Source organism: Euleptes europaea, chromosome 14 (assembly GCF_029931775.1).
Source record: "Euleptes europaea isolate rEulEur1 chromosome 14, rEulEur1.hap1, whole genome shotgun sequence".
Lineage (NCBI taxonomy): Eukaryota > Metazoa > Chordata > Lepidosauria > Squamata > Sphaerodactylidae > Euleptes > Euleptes europaea.
The window spans coordinates 50,473,517-50,483,833 of NC_079325.1; the positions used below are offsets into that span (position 1 = coordinate 50,473,517).

Sequence of the window (10,317 nt, forward strand, 5' to 3'; positions counted from 1 at the left end):
GTGGTGATGACTGCCAACTTGGAAGGCTTTAAGAGGGGAGTGGACATGTTCATGGAGAAGAGGGGCATTCATGGCTGCTAGTAAAAATGGATAATAGTCACGATGCATCCCTATTCTCTCCAGGATCAGAGGAGCATGCCTATAGTCATGAGGCATGCCTATTCTCTCCGGGATCAGAGGAGCAGACCTATTGTATTAGGTGCCGTGGAACACAGGCAGGATAATTCTGCTGCTGCCGTCTTGTTTGTGGGCGTCCTAGAGGCACCAGGTTGGCCACTGTGTGAGCAGACTGCTGGACTTGATGGGTCTTGGTCTGATCCAGCATGGCCTTTCTTATGTTCTTACCCCCCAGCCCCTAATTGCTGCATAATGTCCACCTGTGGCAGACAGACATATTCTGCTTCAAGGGATGTACAAAATATTACTTAGGATCAAGCATGGGAAGGGATTGCAGGTATCAAAGACTAAAAGTTCTGCATGGTTCTGTCCTAGTGGAAGATCTTAACTCTGAAAACTGAGGACACAGAGCACAAGTACAGCTCGTCGCCCCTGGACTGGATCACCCTGGACACCAACATCGCCTACTGGTTCCATTCCACCTCCGGGGTAAGTCTTTCTTGGCCCACAAATGTTCTGCCACGATGTGAGAATTGTCAGGTGAATCGGCCCTAATGGGTTGTTCCTGCAAATTGCTGCAAGGATAAAAAGCAGAGTGGTGACATGGTGCAGTGGTTATAGTGTTGAACGACTCCTCAGGAGATTCAGATCCTCACTCTGCTTTGAGGCAAGTCACTCGCCGCCCATCTGAGCTGCCTTGCAGGGTCTTTGTGAAGGATGCAAGGGGAAGGGAGAACCGTGTATGCTTGCCAAAGCTGCTTGGAGGAAGAGCAAGATAAAAAGATGATAGACATTGCAACCTTTTGCTCTGGATGTATACTATTGCCAACTTTGGGAACGTTAATTGAGTACTGCGATAATTAACACCTTATTATCAATTACCAGAAAACTAAAATTACGGCTTGGCTTCCTGCCCTGAAACACCTCCAGACAAAGACAACATTCAACAATAGCCATACAGATTAGTTTTGGATTACACACATTAACAGATCACTTCAGGATACAATGGTTCCATATTAACATACCATACCCTCATTAGCACATTATCTTGATACTTACAGGACAATACTTTTGCAGGACAATACTCAGCTCAAACCCAACCCCTTTCTGACTATATATTACTCTTTCTACACCCTTGACACTGAGAGACACTGTCCTTCAGTGTTACTACTCTGAAGATGCCTGCCACAGTTGCTGGCGAAACGTCAGGAAAGAAAATTCCAAGACCACGGTTACACAGCCCGAATAACCTACAAGAACCAATAAAATTACGGCATTTGGGAGAAACAAAAACAAAAAAGATCATTGGTGATTAAGGGCCACACCTTTAAATACCTGGGAGTGATGGTCCAGGCGTCTGGTTCCAGGATCATTCACTGCAAATATGCTGCTGACCAGGGGGATAGATCTGCAAATAGTATTATTAAATTTATACGAACACAAGGTGGCCACTCAGTATCTGCAGCTCTGAAGTTATTTAAAGCTAAATCTTTAGCTCAACTTCAATATGGTTCCTTCTTGGGCCCACCAACCTCTTGCCCCTCACCACTGGAGAGAGTGCAATCCAAATTTCTAAGAGCAGCTCTCCAGGTTCCCAAATGCATTCCAAATTACTGGATCAGATTAGAAACCGGAATCCTGAAGGTGCAAGCCAGAGTTTGCATCTCATCCATCCAGCTATGGTTGAAAGGAATATTGAACCCCAAGGGCTCTTTCCTTTGATATTCCAGGATAAATGTTAAGTAAGTTGGTCGAGGATTGTTGGTAAAAGAATCAATACTTTGGGTTTATCCCCGCAGGCACTGTTGAAAAGTAGGTATGAATGTGGGAAAGATATTATTCAACAGAGGGTGGAAGACATTGAGCAGCAAGCAGACCTCTCTAGAGCCCCAAATTTTAAATGTCAGCCAAGCATTAAATATGTAGTTGCCCCAACAGCCTATTTAACTAAACAAGAATTTATCAACAGCAGAAGGGCATTTACCTTGGCAAGGTGCGTGGCACTTCCTTCTGCCATGCTGGTAGGGAGATTCAAAAAGATCCCATACTCAGAAAGATTATGTTTATGCTCGATGGGGGAGGTGGAAACTACGGAGCACCTGCTTCTGAAATGTCCATATTACAAGAAGGCCAGATCAAAATATCTCCAGCCAGTGTTAGTTGGATTTCTTGATGAATCTGATGCAGCTAAACTGGAATATCTGTTGCCTGATAGAAACCACTGGGTATCCAAACAAGTAGCTAGATTCTGTCTTGGGATATGTAAGACACAGGGAAATGATATGAAAGCTGATGCAGAGTTTTAAACGCAGTTGACTAGCACAGATGTTCATGTAGCTATTTTTCTGTTGTATTGAACTATTGCTGTTTTAATGATGTTTTAACTTTGCAATACTGGTCAAGGACCGCAATAAATTATACTACTACTACTGAATACTATTACCAACTATGTTTGAGCCGGTTTCGAACTGTGATCCTCCAGGCTCAGATCCACCTTCTCGGAAATGTCGTCACCTGGATGTCAGCCAATGTGGCGACCCTTGCGTACGTGGCTTTGTTCTTGTGGTACCTGCTCCGGCGGCGGCGGAATATCCAAGACATCCCTGAAGGTCTGTCCTTTGGGGCATCTCTCCTCTCTGTTCCCTTCCTCCCCATCCTTTTAAATGGCCAAGAAATCTGGAGACTTGCCTTTGCGGAATTTTTGGCTGCTGCTGTACCCCAGGCTGGAGGCTTCCACCTTCAGCTAGTGGCTATGCTGCTCGTCTGCTTCTCGCTGGTCCAAAATTACACATGCAGTGTGATTTTCTGTGTCTTTCTTTTTTATCTTGTCCTTTCTCCAAAGGTGATCAGGGCATTGTATCCTTACAACAACCCTGTGAGTTAGTTTAAGCTGGGAGAGAGCACAGCTGGCCCATGATGAACACATGAGGCTGCCTTATACTGAATCAGACCCTTGGTCCATCAAAGTCGGTATTGTCTACTCAGACCGGCAGCGGCTCTCCAGGGTCTCAGGCTGAGGACATTCACATCACCTACTTGCCTAATCCCTTTAACTGGAGATGCCAGGGACTGAACCTGGGACCTTCTGCATGCCAAGCAGCTGCTCTACCACTGAGCCACGGCCCCTCCCCAATGATCACCCCAGGGGACTTAGAACCCAGGCTTATCCTGATTTTTCAGCCACTGCTTGCAGATCTGGTGCACAACAGGCTTTCTGCTCTCCAATTCCACTTCACTTTTCCCTTGCTCAAGAAACGGTGCTACTTCCCTCTTGGCAGATGCCTGGCGGCAGTGGGTGTCGGCAGGAGGGCTCTGTGTGGGGGGCTGGGCAGTCAACTACCTCCCTTTCTTCCTGATGGAGAAGACGCTCTTTCTCTACCACTACCTACCGGCGGTCACCTTCCAGATACTGCTCATCCCCATCGTCCTGCAGCACATGAGCGATCACCTTTGCAGGTATGACTTGGGTTTGCTGGCTGCTGGTGGCCTGCCCAGGACTGCACAGGAGATCATTGACCTGTCCCAGGGTTCAGCAGAGGGGTGGGGCTTGTGTCATGAAGAACGTGAGATATGAGCTGGGATGAGCTCAAGAGGTGGTGGGCTCCCCTTCTTTGGAAGTTTTGAAGCAGAGGCTAGGTGGCCATCTGACAGCAATGCTGATTCTGTGGACTTCGGCAGATCGTGCGGGGGGGGGGGACAGGAAAGGCTGAGTCAGTGCTCTGTTCTCATGACACTTTCTTCATGCCCAGGAAAATGCCGATCGCCACATTGGGATCAGGAGGGGATTTTCCACCTGGCTAGATTTCCAGTGATCCTGGCTTTTATGCCTTCCTCTGGGCATAGAACAGGGGTCACTGGGGGAGGGGGGAGGTTGTAAATTTCCTGTGTTGTGCAGGGGGTTGGACTAGATTACCCTTGAGGTCCCTTCCCGCTCTCTGTTTCTATGTCCCAGATGCAAAACTTCTTAAAATGGTCGTAGGCCAGAGCCCCCCAGACTTATGATAGCTGATAAATTACACCTCTCATACATACCTCCAAAGTTTGCTTCTCAAACGCATGAGAGTCTGAATAGTCAACCCTTGGCATTTCTGTGTGAGTCACCAACCTGGGCTTGCCAGCTGATTTGGAAGCCATCAGGCCTGGAGTTCCTGCAGAGATGTAACCAGCAGCCTCCTCTGAGAGGGAGTGATTCTGCTGTGACTTTGCACTGGGTGGAGGAAGGGTGGGATCAACAAGTGCTAGGGTGGGATTGAATCATCCAGTTGCAGAGAGAGGGGACAATATTCCCTTCCCCCAGTGGAAGCTGCTCAGGAAGAGTAATGATGACTGGAGCAATTAGTTGCTCTCATGCAGAGACACAATAAGCTGCCTCGTTGGAGGACACGTAGTCCCACTGCAACAGAAGGGATCAAATTACCCAGTCATTCCTGAGGCAATGATGCGGCAAAATTATGCCCCTCTCCAAATCAAGAAGGAAGATGAGAGCAGCAACCCATGCAGAGACACTGTGAACAACCTCCTCTGTGGCTAGAGTACTTTGAGGCTACAGGAGCCTTCTAATTTCATTTATTTTGTGGGAGTTAGACAAGATTCTTCCCCCCTTTTGAAACCTGCAATATGGCAGTGACTGAGCTCTCTTGTTGAGATGCCCTTCCCATCCCTGTCTGCTGTGGTTCGTTGAAATTAAGAGCATTTTGCCAGAATCCACACCACCCCTGCCGCTGCCTCATCGACCCTCGGAGCAGAAGGCAGCATCTGCTGCTCTTAAGGTTTTCTGACACGCCATGGGAAGCAGAAGATGGAATTTGATTCTCACCTCAAAACAGATAAAAAGGAAGTATTTCTTTGCACAATGCGGAGTTAAATTGTGGAACTCCCTGTCCCAGGATGTGTGATGGCTGCCAACTTGGAAGGCTTTAAGAGGGGAGTGGATGAGTTCATGGAGGCTATTCATGGCTACTAGTGAAAATGAATGCTAGTCATGATGTATACCTATTATTTTCAGGATCAGAGGAGCATGCCTATCATATTAGGTGCTGTGGAACACAGGCAGGACAATGCTGCTGCAGTGGTCTTGTTTGTGGGCTTCCTAGAGGCACCTGGTTGGCCACTGTGTGAACAGACTGCTGGACTTGATTGGCCTTGGTCTGATCCAGCATAGCCTTTCTTATGTTCAGAATCCATGTGCCCTTCTGTCCTTTTAGGTCAAAGCTCTCCAAGAGTATGCACAGTGCTTTCGTTGTGGCCTGGTTCTCTTCCGTTTACCTTACCTACCACACGTTCCGTCCACTCACCTATGGCGAGCCTCCACTTTCCAAAGCTGAGCTCCAGAACCTGCGCTGGAAGGACAGTTGGGACATCCTGATCAGGAAACACTAGCAGGTGACTGAAGGGGTGGACACGAGCAAGATGGCGGGATGAGACGCTGGCCGTGGTGGGACTGATTGCGTCCGCAAACACCTACCCCTCTCTCACAAGTTGATGTTGGAGTAGTAAGGAATTTATTTTTCTTCACACCATGTTTGCAGCCGCTGGGCTCAATTCTGATATGGTCTTTCTTCCATGTATAAAAATCACAGCTCAGAAAGAAAAATTGGTTTTTTTGTCACTCCTTTCTGGTCTCTGCATTTGGCATTTTTGTAAAGTGCAGTTGCTTTTTGGGGGGCTAGCTCTAGAAACTTCTAGGTAGCAGCCCTTACAGACCGGACTAGCCTGTTCTCATCAGAGTTCAGAAGCTAAGCAGGGTCAGTACCAGCATGGTGTAGTCGATAAAGTGTGGTGTAGTGGTTAAGAGCAGCAGCCTTTAATCTGGAGAACTGGGTTTGATTCTCTGCTCCTCTGCATGATGTTTGCTGGGTGACATTGGGCTAGTCACAGTTCTCTCCGAACTTTCTCTGCCCCACCTACCTCACAAGGTGTCTGTTGTGGGGAAAGGGAAGGAGACTGTAAACCAGTTTGATTCTCCTTGAAAAGGTGGAGAAAATCGGCATATAAAAACCAACTTTTTCTTCTTCTCTCTATGCTCATACTGTAGTGGTTAAGAGTGGTGGACTAATCTGGAGAACCGGGTTCGATTCCATGCTCCTCTGCATGAAGTTTGCTGGGTGACCTTGGGCTAGTCACAGTGCTCTCCAAACTCTCTCAGCCCCACCTACCTCACAAAGTGTCTGTTGTGGGGAGAGGAAGGGAAAGGCTATTGTAAGCCGGTTTGAGTCTCCTTGAAGGTAGAGAAAATCGAGGTATAAAACCCAGCTCTTCTTCTTGGATGGGAGACCACCAAAGAATATGGGGGCTACTGTGCAGAAGAAGGCCTTGCAAAACCACCTCTGCTCATCTCCTGTCTTGAAGACCCCATGAGGTGGAACTTCTTGGGGTTGCCATGCGCCGGTTGCGACTCAATGGCACTCTTATTTAGAAGCTTCCAAACTGCTGCTCTGTGCAGGCACAAAGTCCATTGGCGAGAATGCGCTGACGACGGCCTGGAGAACAACAGTTGTCAGGTAATCAGCCTGTTTTATTGACACAGCTTTTGCATCATGCTTTTTTTCCTAGGGAAGGACACAAGGTTGCCAGAGGATTGGGCCCAAGCAGCGTGGAACCACAACAGAAGGGTCCTAACAAGGCTCAAGGCCTCATGGCTGCCACATTTTGGACCAAGTGCAAGAATTTGGGTGGCTGAACCCATATGCTGTTACAGCCCCATAGGCTGCCTATTGACCGTGGACTCCTGCTTTCAACCATTTTCAGCAAAAGCATTGCTTCTTAAGGGGCAGAAAAATCCCCCAGCGGGGGCAAGGAAAGACTGGAAAAATGCAGCTGAGCTGCCCATGGCACTTGAGTCTTAAGGAATGGCCAGGGCCCTGTAACGTATGACAGTAACATTATGGAATGTTGTCGCTTCATTGGGAGCAGAGGAAACCACTGTCTGAATAAACACAACCTGTATTGGCCTCGACAAGCGGGGAACTTGGCATGCAGCAGACATAAGAACATAAGAAAAGCCCTGCTGGATCAGACCAAGGCTCATCAAATCCTGCAGTCTGTTCACACAGTGGCCAACCAGGTACCTCTCGGAAGCCCACAGACAAGACAACTGCAGCAGCATTATCCTGCCTGTGTTCCACAGCACCTAATATGATAGACATGCCCCTCTGATCCTGGACAGAATTGGTATGCATCGTGACTAATATCCATCTTGACTAGTAGCCATTGATAGTTCTGTCCTCCATAAGAAAGGCCATGCTGGATCAGACCAAGACCCATCAAGTCCAGCAGTCTGTTCACACAGTGGCCAACCAGGTGCCTCTAGGAAGCCCACAAGCAAGATGACTGCAGCAGCATTATCCTGCCTGTGTTCCACAGCACCTATTATAATAGGCATGCTCCTCTGATCCCAGAGAGAATAGGTATGCATCATGACTAAGTATTCCCTTTTGACTAGTGGCCATGAACACCCCTCTCCTCCATGAACATGTCCAGTCCCCGCTTAAAGCCATCCAAGTTGGCAGCCATCACCACATCCTGGGGCAGGGAGTTCCACAATTTAACTATGCGTTCCCAACTGATCGGTAGAACTCCTGGGCCTCTAGTTGCTTCCCTCTTGGGCACAGGAAGAGCATTCCAAGACGTAGCGGATTGGAAAGAGGTTTTTTCTGTCTGCGCTTTTGAGAGTTGCTTCCTGTAAGCCACCCTGAGAAAAAGCAGATGGGTTTCAAGCTTGCTGGGCTGAGGAACATAATGCCAGTTCTGTTGCATCTCAGTATCCGCAGGGGCCTGTGCAGTCTCCCTTTCCTGGTGTCCTCCTCCTTGCAGGGTGAAGTTGGTGCTCAAGGCTAGCTTGTCTTGGGCGAATTTGTTCCACAGGGAGGAGCACTGAACAATCCCCACAAGCCCAGAATTTTAAACTGCGCAGAATGCAATGTAAAAAACAAAACATTGTAATTAATCTTTTGGTAGCCAAAAGCAGGGTAGGTTTCCTTGGTTTTCAGCTTTGGGCCATGGTCCGCTTTATCCCTAAGTGTCCCAGTACCATGTACCCAAATATTGGTGGGACTAGCTAAAATGTGTGCTCTCTGTCTGGCTGAAGGTGAGGTTACAGATGGTAGGCGGGTGTATCGCAGTTTGCCCTAGCCCTATGATAGATGACAGCGGGAAATGCTACCCCCGAAGCACATGAGTGCTATTGCCAAGGGGGGCCAGGATAGCTTGGAATCATGGTGACCCACGGGTGAATCTCTAAAGACCCTTGGGGGGGGGGTTCTTTAAAAATCCAGTGATCTCCTGCCTCTGCTGTTCTATTTACGCCACTAGATTCAAGTCCACTAGCATCTTGAGAACAAGATTTTTTGGGGGGTATGAGCTTTCAAGAGTCAAAGTTCCCTTTGTCAGATACAAGCAGGAATGGCAATCCCCGAGTCCTTCTCTCTCTCTCTCTGAAGGTGGGAGGGGTGTTGCAAAGAAAGGATGCAGAGGAGAAATGCTTAGGGGCGGTTGTAGTGTGGTACAGCTCCCGTGCCCTTATGCAGGAGGGCGGGGGGAAATTATTCTGAATTTCTGAAAGAATTCGCCGTTGCTGTTTCTAAGGGCAACCCACTCTTATTTTTCCGTGTGTCTGATTTCAACGTCTTCAGAACACAGCCCTGCTGTGTGGCTTGGAGTGCTGCTGCTACTGGAGGTGGAAAACTAACGTTCTTTTTGAAGGTGTTGTATAAATAGCATAATTTTTAATAAATACCGAAACAGGGAAAATACAAATGCCAACTCATCCATGTGTTACTCTGCTCATTTTTTATTACTTCACCATGCCTGACAACCAGCTGACATACAGAGTCAGACTTTGTAGTTAGAAGGGGGGAAAGTTAACAGCTAGCCCCTATTTTCTTTCATCACAGTTACTCGGTTGACTACAGTGCAAAGTGGAAGGAAGCTCTGGACTTTGCACTGGGGTGGGTGGGTGGGGCTTCCAGAGCTTTAGTTTGTAAATACTGTTGGCAGCAGAAATGCAATTAAACAGAAGCAAAAAGGGGAGGGTTATTGTGGGGAGACAGACATGCGTATGTGTTGCTACTTCGCTGCCTGGAAGACTTCTGTAGCATCGCAAGAGGACTGTGACCGTCAACAAGTAGCAAATTTGTTCCTCTGGTGCCTGTGGCTCAGTGGTAGAGCATGTACTTAGCATGCAGAAGGTCCCAGGTTCAATCCCTGGCATCTCCAGTTAAAGGGACCAGGCAAGTAGATGATGTGAAAGACCTCTGCCTGAGACCCTGGAGAGCCACTGCCCGTCTGAGTAGACAATACTGACTGTCATGGACCAAGGGTCTGATTCAGTATAAGGCAGCTTCATGTGTGTTCATAGCTAACTTTTGTTGGGTGGGGGGCATGACAGATGCAGGGCTGATTTCTGCCTCCCCCTCTCAGGGCTGGGCTGGCAGCCAGCCTCCAAGGGCCCGGGTTTCTCTTCATTAGCCAAGACAGACATCAGCCTAGAAAGTCTGTTTGTGCTTGGATTAAAAAAAAAACATGCCTGTGCAGTGAAGTGGTTGAGAGCAACAGACTCGAATCTGGAGAACCAGGTTTGATTCCTCGCTCCTCCACATGAAGCCTGCTGGGTGACCTTGGGCCAGTCATACACTCTCAGCCCCACCTACCTCACAAGGTGTCTGTTGCGGGGAGAGGAAGGGAAGGTGAGCTGGTTTTAGACTCCTTAAAGGTAGAGAAAAGTGGGGTATAAAAACCAACTCCTCTTCTTCTCATTTATCATTGAAGAAACACAGAAAAGTAATGTAAAAATTGGAAAACACACTCTTCTTTCACACAGCACATACAAGGAGATCGTGCCTTCACTTGCAAGGAGGGGAGGGCGAGAGCAAATCAGGAGATAGCCGATTACTTTTCATTTCCCACTTGATCCTAGCAGGAAGCAGGCACCCTTGAATCTTTTCCCCCAACAGACCTCTTGCCCTTGAGCTTTCCATTCTGGGATGGACGCCTCCTGGCAGCAGACGCTGAAGAGTTTGGGGGGAGGCAGCTGAGCACAGATTGTGACCTTTGCCTACCGCAAAACAACATCGGCGTCACCTGTGCCCAACCTTCTCTTAAGTGACTCTGCTACTCTCCCAAATCTGCTGGTGAAGATGCAGTTAAAAATGTCTTTTTAAAAGGTGTTGTTAAAAAGTTCCTGGTGGGGGGGGCAGCACTGTA

The 10,317-nt window shown here is 48.1% G+C and overlaps 1 protein-coding gene across 1 annotated transcript in view; it reads left to right on the plus strand.

Annotated features, from left to right (window-relative positions):
- Positions 1 to 5,496, plus strand: part of POMT1 (protein O-mannosyltransferase 1) — a 29,069-nt gene extending 23,573 nt beyond the window's left edge. Inside the window, exons 16-19 of the mRNA XM_056860368.1 lie at positions 493 to 606; positions 2,600 to 2,726; positions 3,396 to 3,573; positions 5,322 to 5,496. Coding sequence (XP_056716346.1) covers positions 493 to 606; positions 2,600 to 2,726; positions 3,396 to 3,573; positions 5,322 to 5,496 — 594 coding nt within the window. The remainder of the gene's footprint in view (positions 1 to 492; positions 607 to 2,599; positions 2,727 to 3,395; positions 3,574 to 5,321) is intronic.
- Positions 5,497 to 10,317: the final 4,821 nt, after the last annotated feature.